The 14071-nt window shown below is 33.9% G+C and overlaps 1 protein-coding gene across 1 annotated transcript; it reads left to right on the top strand.

Moving 5' to 3' along the window:
- Positions 1-1049: 1049 nt before the first annotated feature.
- Positions 1050-2238, top strand: LOC111412691 (V-type proton ATPase subunit D-like). Its single transcript, XM_023043614.1, has 2 exons — positions 1050-1067; positions 1849-2238. The coding sequence occupies exons 1-2, from the start codon at positions 1050-1052 to the stop codon at positions 2236-2238; spliced, it is 408 nt and encodes a 135-aa protein (XP_022899382.1).
- Positions 2239-14071: the final 11833 nt, after the last annotated feature.

Raw genomic sequence — 14071 nt, 5'->3', positions numbered from 1 at the left:
CAATGGCAGTGACTTTAGGTCTAAATCTCTCGGGCAAGGATCTAAGCACTTTTCTCACAATTTTAGACTCGGGAATTTTCTCACCTAGATTGAAGCTAGAATTGACAATGTCATTTAATTTAGCATAGAATTCGTCAAACGTTTCATCATCCTTCATTCTCACTTCTTCAAACCTAGAAGTTAGCATTTGTAACTTAGAGTTCTTTACCGTTTTAGTTCCCTCATGTGTAGTTTCAAGAATGTCCCAAACTTCTTTAGCAGTTTCACACATTGATGCTCTCCTAAACTCTTTGGGAGACACGGCCATAAACAGGGCATGAAGACCCTTGCTATTCCAATTACACTCAGCTAGTTCGTCCTTAGTCCACAGTGATATATCGGTAAGGTTAACAGTTCCTAATACGCTAGTAGAGGGAGGTCTCCAACCATTTTGCACACTTAACCAAACATGCTCATCTAAAGACTTAAGAAACGCACGCATTCTAACCTTCCAATAGGCATAATTACTTCCGTCAAAATACGGAGGAACAGAAAGTGATGGACTCATCTAGACAACTATGGATCAGGACTCGAGATTTAGCTCTGATACCACTTGAAAAAGATATAATTCGACCCAACCAACACCTAGAGGGGGGGTGAATAGGTGTTTATGCGGAATTTAAATCAATTAATTAATTCATGCAACAAGTCACATAAATTAAGCATTGCCTAGATTCATTCACATACTTTTATATACCTAAGTTGAATTTCCGGTTGAAAAGTAAATAACGAAAAACAATAAAACACCACAAAATGTTGACGGAGAAAAACTCAACTTGGTAAAAACTCCGGGTACAAGCCAGTAGAGATTCAATATCGAAGATATTGACTTACAGTACGCCAGACACAATTGAAACTACCAATTCTCTGACCTCCTTACTGTATCAACCAAAGCTCTCCTGGATTCTACAGATCTGCGCCAAAATCCCAGCCTTGAATATCTTCAACCTCTCGTGAATCACCAAGCATTCCTGCTCTTCAAGCAATTTCTTTCCCGGATCTTCAAACTGATGATCTTCTGGAAGTTGGTAAAGAGTAATGAAACAGTGTTTTGAATTTAGGCTTGAGCGAGGTCAGGGTGAAACGCTAGCGACATCAACGCGCCGTTTGCAACTGCAAAGCATCCACCTTTACCCTAGACCCATGCAATAAAATTTATTAAATTGCAACTCTAGTCCCTGAACTATTAGACTTTTACAATTTAGTCCCTGACGTTACAAACATGACAAATAGGTCCTTTGGTCACAGATTGCCAATTACACATTTTCCTAACACCATGCCAATAAAATAATTTAGAGCTCCTAGATTGTTGATTTTGAATCTGTCATCGAATTAGGTTTTGAAAGAATGAATAATTTCCATATTGTTACCAACCACTACAATATCATCAATATACACTAATATTGTGACGACCAGAGTTCTAAAGTTCGAGTACCACTAAAATCGTATCTTGAACATCATATTACACTTTCAAAGGTGGAAATTTATTTAAATAATAGCATAAAATTGAAAGATTGAATTCATAAAATTTTTGACGTCAACATAAAATAAAATATTAGAAGTTTAACAATCTCAATATCAAACCAATAATTAAATAAGTTCTTAAATAAAAAAATAAGCTTGGCGGGTTTCTTTCACTTGCCAATTTGCCAGTGCTCTTATTCATTAATTACCGTGAACCATCAATTTTCTGAAAGGAGATAAGAGGGGAGGGGGTGTGAGATAAAATTTCAATAAGCATATAAGCACATGGATTAATATTTGTATAGAATTTAAGGAACTACATACATACATACATAGTGAGTACAGGCTTGCCGTGGAGCCTATGTGAAATCCATTGAATTGCTTGTTGAGCTTGCTACACTGCAGACTTCATTTTTAACCCTTGACGATGCAATAAAGACCACAAATCGTAGGGTCAATGCCCTGGAGAACGTTGTGAAGCCTCGGCTGGAGAATACAATTAGTTACATCAAGGGAGAGCTAGATGAATTGGAAAGAGAGGATTTCTTCAAGCTGAAGAAGATACAAGGTTACAAGAGGAGAGAGCTCGAGAGACAACATTTGTCTGCCAAGGCATTTGCAAAGGAGAAGATGGCCGAGGAAATTTCTTTGAAGAAGGGTATCCCTATTGGTTCAGCACATAACAGGTTGTCCCAGGCTGCACAGAAGGATGAATACGTATATAGTGAGACATGAAAATCTATACCAAACATAGGTGGTATGAAACTTTTATGCGTAGCTCTACTATATTCCGGTCCAAATTTAGAAACATATATAGAGGACTTTATAATCAACGTTCCAAAAATCTAATGTACGCATATAATCCCATATAAAAATAATTATACACCTTATGAAAAAGATAAGAGAAACACTGGAATATTTAGGACTTCAACTCTTGACCCACGTATTTTTATTTGTGTATTTCATAGAGAAATGAATATACTTGAAAATGGGAAATATGATTCCTATTTATAGGGGTCATCCTGCTTTGAGAGTTCTAATTCAATTGAACTTTGAATTTTAAAAGTGATAAAATTTTATCATTGTCTCAACCATATTTCAGCTAATGGGATAAGATGATGAATTGAAAGTAACAAAAGAAATTATCTCCATAATTTATAAAATTAAATAAAGTATAGATAAATCAAAATATTATCTTTATAATTTAATATTTCAATTTTAACTGAAAGAAATAACATTGAAACTTTATCTCAATTATCTTTTAGCATTAAATAAAATATAAATAAATTAAATTATTATCTTAATTGGAATTTGATTTTTATCTCAATCATTTAAATTTCAATCTAACTAAAAGAGATAAAATTAAAACATTATCTTCATTATTTAATTAAAATTAAATAAAATTTTAACAACTTGGGTTTAAGCCCATAAAGAAAAATAAAACAAAAAAGCAGGGCTATAATTTCACATAATGGACTTCCATGTGATTAGTCGGGCTAAAATATTAATCTTGTCTATTTTTCTTTTTTCTTTTTTAAAACGGGCCTTTTTTTATTTTTTTTTATAACGGGTTAAACCTAAATTAATAAAATTAGGCCATAAGTACGGGTATTACAAATATAGAAGTAAAAGAATCTTTTGTGCTTCTTGTGAACAAACTATAATCTGATTTGGATTGCTGAAATCCTCGCTGAAGAATAAAGGAAGACAACATTGAGTACCATTGTCAAGAGGCATGCTTTAGTCCAGATAAACTTTTGGCTAATCATTTGTAGAATAGTCTAGTGGCAGTACCATATAAACTTCTTCATCCAAGTCTCCATGTGAAAATGCATTGTTTACATCAAGTTGATTTGAATGCCAGCATCTAATTGCTGCCACAACAAGCAAAGTTCTCACTGTGAGCATTTTCACCATAGGTGAAAGACTTCATGGTATCCTTTCGCTACTAGTTTGTCACATCCCAAGTATCATTCGACTTTAGAGCATTTACCTCAGCATGCATGGCATCTCTCCATTCACGACATTTAACATCCTCTTGATATGAATTAGGCTCAGTGTGTATAGAGATAGATGTAACAAAGGCTCTATGTGAGTTAGATAATTTATGATATGTTAAGGTAGCACATAAAGGAAAAGGAGCACCGGAGTAGCGGAACATTTCTTCTTATTTAACTATTGTAAATGGGATAGTGAGGAGACCTGTTGACGTACAGATTCGTGCAAAAGGAGCTCTCTTGCTCCTAGTGGGCATGCGAGCTAGATGAGGAGTTGTGGAGGTGCTTTGGGTAGAATCAGAAGATTTTAGTTGAGATATTTAGATTTGAAGTCTCGGTTGTTTGGTCTATATACTCTGCAAATTCTGTTGAAGACTGAGAAGTTTGACTAACATGATAGTTTAAATCAACATTTGTTGGATGAGAATAAATTAAATCACTAGGACTTGGAAGAGTGTGTCCAGAATTTTTGTTTTGACCTTTGTAAAGAAAAATATTTCATAGAAAACAATAATTTTAGATATGAAAATTTAGTTTGATTCAAGGTCTAGCAACTTCTAACATTCGATCCCAAAAGGATAACTTAGAAAAATACATTTCCTTGCTCTTCGTGTGTGAGAGAGATACAAAAGCAAGATATCTGAAAACTCTAAGATATGAGTAAGAAAGTTTGGCTTTAAATAGAAGTTCAAATGGTGTTTTATTGTCAAGAAGAGAAGTAGGTGTACTGTTTATGAGGAATACGGCACTCAAAACACAATCATTTCAATGTCTCATTGGAATTCCACTTTGAAATTTTACACAGGTCTTTTGATGTATGATTGACGAGTGTGTTTTACTCATGAGTTTTAATCTATTTTTTACTTGATTATGAGCTAGATTTTATGAGTAGTTAACATTTTTAATGTGTTTAGTATTATTTTGTAGAAGTGGTGAGATGGTGCAAACCAAGGAAAGAACTGATAAAACAAAGTTATTGGCATGGATTAAGGAGAAAAGGAGAACGAAAGGGGCTAAAGAGTCAAGTCACGACGTAAAGAAAGAAAAAGTGGCACTTTGACACCAAAATAGTGGCACCTAAGCTCCACCACGGCAGAGTTGAGGGACCACGGCTCCACAAACCAGAGAGAAGAAGTGTGGCGTTGTGGCACCACGGAAGGATTTGACGCGAAGCTGCGGCGTCTCAACCAGACGCCACGACGCCACCTCTTGATACCAAGGTTATGTTTTTCAGCCCATTTGAAGCCCAAAGAAACACTATTTTCAACACAAACGAGTGAAAGAGTATAAATAAAAGCTATTGGCACTTTAATAGGAATTCCACACATAGAGATAGAAAATACAAATAGAGATTGAAGAGTGTAATTCAATGGAGAAAAAACATCAAAAAAATTCAAGTTTTAAAAAATTGATTGGAAGATGTGCAATATTAATATCTTGTCTTACATCTTTATTCAAAATTTGGTGATGTGTTCAATAACAACATGTTTTTGCTTTTTCATTACGAGTAGCTAAATTTCATAATAGGGCAAACAATGTAATTTACTTGGGATCTTTCATTTCTTTTATTTAATATTCTTATTATTTTATCATATATTTGTAGATTTTGCTGTGAGATTAATGCATTGAATTGCTTGATCACTAGTTTGATGATTTTCTGAATTTTTTATGAATTGAGAGGTGAGTTTGAGATTTAGACCACATAGTAAAATTCGATAAATTAGTATAATGTATAGAGATACCTATATTAATTACTGCAATCAATATACGAATTCTTAAAACTAGTATTTCATTTAACTAAAGTTGATTCGCATAGAGGTATGATATTGAATTAGTTAAATAGGCTCAATGAGAACTCGAGATGAGTAAATTGAATACAGTAGAAGAATTCGATCGAATAGTAAATTAGACTTTTAAATCTTGAGTCGAGACTTAAATGTGATCAATAAGTGAAATTGTTCTGCCCAACTATCCGTTCAATAGTTAAATTCTAAATCAATCTTTGTGTGCATCCACATATTTTTAAATAGTGTGGTTAAAAATTACAACAAATCACTATTTTTATTTGTTTCCATTAAATAGGAGTTAGAAATAGTAAATTAAGCATTAAAGTCTAGTCTTTGTGTGAACAATATCTGAACTCATTAGTCTACTTTATTACTTGTTAAGATTCGTACATTAGCGGGATATAAAATCAACAACAATGATTGTTACAACTCAATTTCCATAGTAGAAAATTCAAATGTTGACTAGTCAAGGTCAAAGTCAATTAAGGACAAAAATGAAATTAAATATTTTATTGGGGTTTATTTTGCAATTGACAATATATGAGGGTTAAATGTGATATAAAAATGGAGTTGAGGGACTTTCCTTGCAATTTTTGAGTAAGTGGGATTTATATTCAACCTTTGACCACCTTTTTCTCTCAAAACACACACCAACACCTACACAAAAAAAAGGCAGAGAAGAAGAAATTGGCAGAAAGAAAAAGGAAAGAAAAAGGGAAAGAAAAGAGGGAAGAAAAGGAACAAAAGAAGAAGAAAGGGAAGAAAGGAGAAGAAGAAGAAGAAGGAAGGAAGGAGGTAGTTAAATGTTGATTTTCATTTTCCCTTCCCTCTATTCTCTTCAAGAGGTAGAAAAATTTTATGTTAAATTGCTAGGGTTTAATTTGTAGTTAAATTTTCAGATTTTGAGATGAATATTACCTGGAGCTCAAGTTATTGATTCTTTAATTTCCATCTAAACTAAGGTAAGGAGATATCATTTTTTTGGACAAACCCTAGTTTTTAAATTTGATGATTGAGTATGAATTATTTGTGGAAAGGATTACAATAATGGAATCATTCACTTAGAAGAATGATTTTGGGGAACAATAGATATGTTAATTTGGTTGTAGTATGATTACTAGTTTTTCACTAGAATGAAAGGGATACATATTGTTATGATTGGAATGATGTTAAATTTGGATAAAGTACACTCATGTGAAGGTTTTAGAAATTTAAAATTAGCTCCAATTGATTAGAGGAAATTTAGTTTAATTATTTTATCATTAGAAATAAAGGTTTCTTGTTTTTAATAGTGGTTAAATTAATTATTTTGTAACGTATTTCAGGTGGTGACGAAAAAATTGGAAAAGCTTACCAGCCTGCCTAGTCTGTAGTTCGTATTGAGTGAGTGGATATAAACTTATTTTCAGAAATTAGTATTTAATAAATTTACATTAAATCAAAAAATTTATTATTTCATGCAGTTGATTTGACAGCATGATTTTTAGAATGAGATTGATTATAAACAGTTGTTTTTAAAAAAAAAAAAACTAAATATAGGTTAGTTCATTTAAAATATTTGATTAGCTTGTTATATGAGTATTAAATATTTCAGTATATTTAAAGTTATTTTAAAACCATCAGAAAGTACTCAGGTGACTTTACCCTAGTCTGCACTTGTGTGAATGTGTTTCCACAGTGTATGACTCCATATAGTTATTTTACCCGCTCTGCACTGGTGTGAATATGTTTCCACAGTGTATGATCAGTTATGATGATTTTACCAGCTCTGCACTATTGTGAATGTGTTTCCATAGTTTATGACCAGATAGCTCTGCGCGCGTATGACCAGAATTACAGAATTTCAAAATTATAGAATTTCAGAATTTAATAGCTTTACCATGTCTATCAGTGCAAACCGATACATAAGTATAGTCATTCCGAGTAACTCTTTGGTGTGATTTTTCAGTATTATACAGCTTATCAGATTTCAGAGTACAAAATTTAGCTTATTTAGTTTAAAGAATGAAGATTTAGCTTAAAGTACTGTGTAATGATATTTTATTATAAACCAGTTTTTAGAAAATTAACATAAATGGAAAAAGTATATTTGTTTACAAAATTATCCACTCACTAAGTTACAAGCTCATATATTTCATCTTCCTTTTTCTTATCAGACAGTAGCTGTGTTGAACTGTATCGGAGCCTATTGAATTACCAAATTGAGCCACTTAGTTGTTATTCGTATGTTTCTTTTTGTCAGTTTATTCAGTTCATAATTTTTGGGGCAGATGCATCTTTTGTCAGTTTATGTCATGGGTTCACTAAATATTTTTGTATAAGTAATGCATTTGGAGTCCTCTGGTTTGTAAAGAAGTGTAAATTTCATTCCAACGCACTTTATTTTGTATAGTTGTATTTGGAAGGGCTGATGTACCCTATTTTAAATTATATGTATTGGTTTGAGAAAGTTGATAAATTTTCAGGTGATTTTAGTCCATATTTTAGAGGAAACTCTGTCGAAATTTTTATAAAGTTATGTCATAGTCAAAGCATATCATAGTTGCCTTGGTGGTGGGTCCAACATTTAGCTGGTATCCTTCATCGACGCATGACACGTGTCGGGTCGATTAGAGTGATTCGGGATGAGTCGTGTCAATTGGTATCAGAGCATGGTCATAGAATCAGTTTGCATTGCATTTATTTTTGACTTTGTTCTCATCACATGATACATATTTTGTAGTTGGAAGTCATGGCTCGTGGTAATAGGACTCGCATGCTCCAAGATGTATTGTCTCAACCACAAGTTGCTTTTGATAGAGATGATATTAGACATCTCAGTAGAGTTGAGGAATCAGTGCATCAAACTTTTGAGCAATGACAGCAGGGGAATGTAGCTCAGCCTGATCTTATAGCTAACAGAATTGCTACAGTTGTTGCTTCTGCATTACGCAGCTCCGATAAAGAATATAGCACAGAGAGAGCAACCAAATTAGAAGCTAAAGTGTTCACAGGTACTACTGATCCAGCAGAAGCCAAATCTTGGTTGGTAAGAATTGAAAGAGTATTTGATGTTATAGATTGTCCCGGTGATTGAAAATTACATTTGGCAACCTTCTTGTTAGAAGTAGGTGCTTATGATTGGTGGAAATCAGTACAGAGTAAATATGTTGATCCTACTATGACCATATGGGCTAATTTTAAAGAAGATTTTAATGCGCATTATTGCCCCTGTTCATATGAGAATGACAAATAGAATGAATTCTTGAAACTAATTCAAACATTCACAGTGGCAAAATATCAAAAAAAGTTTATAGAATTATCAAAGTATGTTGCAGCCCTTGTAGCCGATGAAGTTGATAAGTACAGATGGTTTGAACATGGCTTAAGAAAAGAAATCAGATCCGTGGTGACTGCAACAGGGTATGAGAATTTTGGTGAACTTGTAGAAGCAGCGATGCGAGTGGAGAAAAGTCTTTCAGAATGACAAAACAGTCAACAACAGATGAGGTATAGAGTTGATGATATTCATCAGTGGGTAGGAGTCTCAATGAATAGACCACCGAAAAGGGATCGCAGAGGAGGTAGATTTGGTGTTTCCACATCTGGTAGCTTCAAATCCAGATCTCATGGCAGTCAGAGATCAATTCAGCGGCCAGAGAGTAGTAGTTTTCAAACACAGCGATCTTCCCAGAGATCATTTACTCCTAGGCAGGGTGATAGCTCCAGTGTTGCTAGGTTTCCTTAGTGTCAGTCTTGTAGGAAATTTCACCCTGGTGAGTACCTTAAGGGCGTTGGTGTTTGTTACCACTGTGATCAGACTCGGCATATGTGGAGAGAGTGTCCAGTTCATTTTTAGCAGGGTGGTGTATCACAAGGAACATCTTTATAGTTAGGGGTTGGAATTTCAAGACAGAATCAGAATCGGGACAAGATAGTAGGTAAAGTAGGTGCTATTAGTGCTATTAAGTATGATGTTGCTGGCAGCAATGGTTCTAGACAGAAAGGTCAGGGAGGATGTCCCAGGACTCAGGGGAGAGTGTTTACAGTGACTTAGCACGATGCCGAGGAATCCCCAGATGTAGTCATGGGTATGTTAGCTATTTTTGGTAAAAATGCTCATTCTTTAATTGATTCTGGTGCTACACATTCATTTTTATCATATTCATTTGCTATTAATGTGGACCATATGTCAGAACCATTAAACAGTGATTTAGTGGTAGCTACTCCAGTAGGAGATTCACTTTTAGCTAATAGAGTGTACAATGATTGCATGATTAGAGTGAATGATCATGAGTTGAAAGCTAATTTGATTCCACTTGATATTCATAATTTTGATGTGATATTGCGCATGGATCTCTTAGCTGCAAATCATACTTCAATTGATTGTTTGCGCAAAGAGGTGGTGTTCAGAAGACCAGAAGAGCCTGAAATTATTTTTAGTGGTGAATGGAGAATATTATCTTCATGTCTTAGTTCTGCACTTGATGCTGGGAGATTGCTTAGAAAAGGTTGTTCTGCATATTTGGCTCATCTGATTGACACCCAAATCACTAAGTTGAAACTTGATGATATACCAGTGGTAAGATATTTCCCTGATATTTTTCCTAAAGATCTTCCAGAGTTGCCTCTAGATAGAGAAATTGAGCTTACCATTGACTTGATCACAAGGACTATCCCTATTTCGCAGACACCTTATAGAATGGCTCCAACAGAGTTAAAGGAATTGAAAGTTCAGTTGCAAGATTTAGTTGATAAAGGTTTTATTAGACCCAGCGTATCTCCATGGGGAGCACCGGTCTTATTTGTAAAGAAGAAAGATGGCACAATGCGATTGTGTATTAACTATAGACAGTTGAATAAAGTGACTATTCTCAATAAGTATCTTTTGCCTCGTATTGATGATTTGTTTAACCAACTTCGAGGTGCTATAGTATTTTCTAAGGTTGATCTGCGCTCAAGGTACCATCAACTCAAAATTCGGGATGTTAATGTGCAGAAAACTACTTTTAGGTCACGGTATGGCCATTATGAGTTTCTAGTGATGCTGTTTGGGTTGACTAATGCCCGAGCAGCATTTATAGACCTGATGAATAGAGTGCTTCACCCATAATTAGACAAATTTGTAATTGTTTTCATTGATGATATATTGGTTTATTCTCATAGTCGTGATGATCATGTTGAGCATTTGAGGATTATTTTACAGACTTTGTGAGATGAGCAGTTGTATGCTAAGTTTAGTAAATGTGAATTTTGGCTAGACAAAGTTGTATTTCTGGGTCATGTTATCTCATCAGAAGGTATTTATGTAGATCCTCAGAAAATTGAAGCCGTAATAAAATGGGAACGCCCTACTAATGTTATAGAAGTACGAAGTTTTTTGGGCTAGCAGGTTATTATCGTCTGTTCGTAGAGGATTTTTCCAAAATTGCTCTCCCTCTGACAAGTTTGATACGAAAGAACACCAAGTTTGTGTGGAATAAAGAATGTGAAAAGAGTTTTCAAGAGTTGAAGAGAAGATTAGTTTCTGCTCCTATACTTACTCTTCTATCTTCAGGTGAAGAGTTTGTGATTTATAGTGATGTTTCTGCCAAGGATTGGGCTGTGTTCTAATGCAAAATGGGAAAGTTGTAGCTTATGCTTCTAGACAATTGAAGAAGCATTAGTTAAATTACCCAACTCATGATTTGGAGTTAGCCGCAGCAGTGTTGGCATTAAAGATTTGGAGACACTACCTGTATGGTGAGAAATGTCAAAAATTTACCGATCATAAAAGTCTACAGTATATCTTTGATCAGAAGGAATTGAATCTAAGGCAGAGAAGATGGTTGGAATTGATAAAGGATTATGATTGTAAGATTTACTACCATCAAGGAAAGCTAATATAGTTGCAGATGCTCTTAATAGAAAGATTGATTTTTCCTCTCCATCTAGTACAATATATGCTTCCTTGATTGGTGAGTTCAAGAAGTTGCACACTCAGTTGTCAGTTACTACTTCTGGGGCATTATTAGCTCATTTTCAGGTAAGGCCTTCTTTGATTGATAAGGTTAGAGAAACTCAATCTCAAGACCCGACATTTAGAACATTGAAAGCAGAAGTTAGTACTAGGTTAAGAACAGATTATGTGATCAGAGATGATAGGTCATTGGCTATGGGTAATAGATTATGTGTTCCAAATATTCCAGAATTGAAGAAGGAAATTTTAGAAGAGGCACATAGTTCTGCTTATACTATGCATCCAGGCAGTAGTAAAATGTATCATATATTGAAAGATCATTACTGGTGGCTTGGAATGAAGAGAGAAATAGTAGATTTTGTATCCAAATGTCTTATTTGTCAGCAGGTAAAGCCAGTTCGACAGAAAACAGCAGGACTTTTGCAGCCATTACCTATTCCAGAATGGAAATGGGAGCACATTACTATGGACTTTTTATTTGGTCTTCCTCGTACTCAGAATGGTCATGATGAAGTTTGGGTTATTGTAGATCGCTTGACCAAAACTACTAGGTTCTTGCCGATCAAGGCTACTTATACTTTAAAGAAGTTGGCAAAGTTATATGTGGATGAGATAGTGAGTTAATATGGTATCCCATTATCTATTGTGTCTAATAGAGACCCTTGTTTTACATCTAAATTTTGGCCCAGTTTACAGGAAGCCATAGGTAATAAACTACATTTAAGTACAGTTTTTCATCCTTGGACAGATGGCCCATCAGAGAGGACCATACAGACTCTTGAGGATATGTTGAAAGCGTGTGTTTTAGAGTTCAGAGGTAGCTGGGATTCACATTTGTTGTTGATGGATTTTGCTTACAATAACAGTTACCACTCCAGTATAGAAATATCTCCTTTTAAAGCTTTATATGGTCGAAAGTGTAGAACATCAGTTTGTTGGGATGAAGCTGGTAAGAAAAAGTTAGTAGGCCCTGAATCGGTTCAAATGACTTCAGAAAATGTGAAATTGATCGGAGAAAAGTTAAAAGCAACACAAGACAGACAGAAAAGTTATGCAAATAGGCGCAGAAAAGATCTAGAATTTGCAGTAAGAGATAAAACTTTTCTTAAATTGTCTCATTGGAAGGGGTATTGAGATTTGGCAAGAGAGGAAAGTTGAGTCCATGATATATTGGACCCTATGAGATTACTGAGTGGATTGGCCCAGTTGCATATCGATTAAATCTACCAGATGAATTATCTCAGATCCATGATGTTTTTCATATTTCTATGCTTCGAAAGTACGTTGCAGATCCCTCTCATGTTCTGGAGTCTAAGCCAATTCAGTTGAAGGAGAATTTGACTTATATAGAAGAGACAGTGAGAATTTTTGACAAGAAAGTGCAGATTCAGCTAAACAAGACAATTTCACTTGTGAAGATACTTTGGCAGAATCAGACAGTAGAAGAGGCTACATGGGAGAACGAGGATCAGATGCGTGCTTAATATCCTCATTTATTCATAGCCTAGTCAGTTGCAAGTTGAATTTCGAGAACGAAATTCTTTTAAGGAGGTAAGATTGTTATAACTTAATTTTCATAGTCAAAAATTCAAATGTTGACTAGTCAAGGTCAAAGTCAATTAAGCACTAAAATGAAATTAAATATTTTATTGGGGTTTATTTTGCAATTGACAATATATGAGGGTTAAATTGGATACAATTTAAAGTTGGGAATTTACTTATATATATTTTTGGAAGTTTAGAATTAAATGTGATATAAAAATGGAGTTGAGGGACTTTCCTTACAATTTTTGAGTAAGTGGGATTTATATTCAACCTTTGACCACCTTTTTCTCTCAAAACACACACCGATACCTACAAAAAAAAAAAGGGCAGAGAAGAAGAAGAAATCGGCAAAAAGAAAAAGGAATGAAAAAGGGAAAGAAAAGAGGAAAGAAGAAAGGGAAGAAAGGAGAAGAAGAAGAAGGAAGAAAGGAAGAAGGTAGTTAAATGTTGATTTTCATTTTCCCTTCCCTTTATTCTCTTCAAGAGGTAGAAAAATTTTATGTTAAATTGCTAGGGTTTAATTTGTAGTTAAATTTTCAAATTTTAAGACGAATACTACTTGCAGCTCTGGTTATTGATTCTTTAATTTCCATCTACACTAAGGTAAGGAGATACCATTTTTTTGGACAAACTCTAGTTTTTAAATTTGATGATTGAGTATGGATTATTTGTGGAAAGGATTACAATAATGGAATCATTCACTTAGAAGAATGATTTTGGGGAACAATAGATATATTAATTTGGTTGTAGTATGATTACTAGTTTTTCACTAGAATGAAAGGGATACATATGGTTATGATTAGAATGATGTTAAATTTGGATAAAGTACACTCATGTGAACGTTTTAGAAATTAAAATTAGTTTCAATTGATTAGAGGAAATTTAGGAAAATTTTGGGAAATTTAGTTTAATTATTATATCATTAGAGATAAAGGTTTCTTGATTTTAATAGTGGTTAAATTAGTTATTTTGTAATGTATTTCAAGTGGTGACGAAGAAATTGAAAAAACTTATCAACCGGTCTAGTCTGTAGCTCGTATTGACTGAGTGGATATAAACTTATTTTCAAAAATTAGTATTTAATAAATTTATATTAAATCAGAAAATTTTTTATTTTATGCATTTGATTTGATAGCATGATTTTCGGAATGAAATTGATTTATAAAAAGTTGTTTTAAAAAAAAAAACTAAATATAGTTCAGTTCATTTAAAATATTTGATTAGCTTGTTATATGAGTATTAAATATTTCAGTGTATTTAAAGTTATTTTAAAACCATCAGAAAGTATCCAGGTGACTTTA

The sequence above is a fragment of the Olea europaea genome, chromosome 16, assembly GCF_002742605.1.
Source record: "Olea europaea var. sylvestris chromosome 16, O_europaea_v1, whole genome shotgun sequence".
In the NCBI taxonomy this organism is placed as follows: Eukaryota; Viridiplantae; Streptophyta; class Magnoliopsida; order Lamiales; family Oleaceae; genus Olea; species Olea europaea.
The sequence above is the reverse complement of the archived record's forward strand: the minus strand, read 5'-3'. Positions and strand labels throughout refer to the sequence as shown.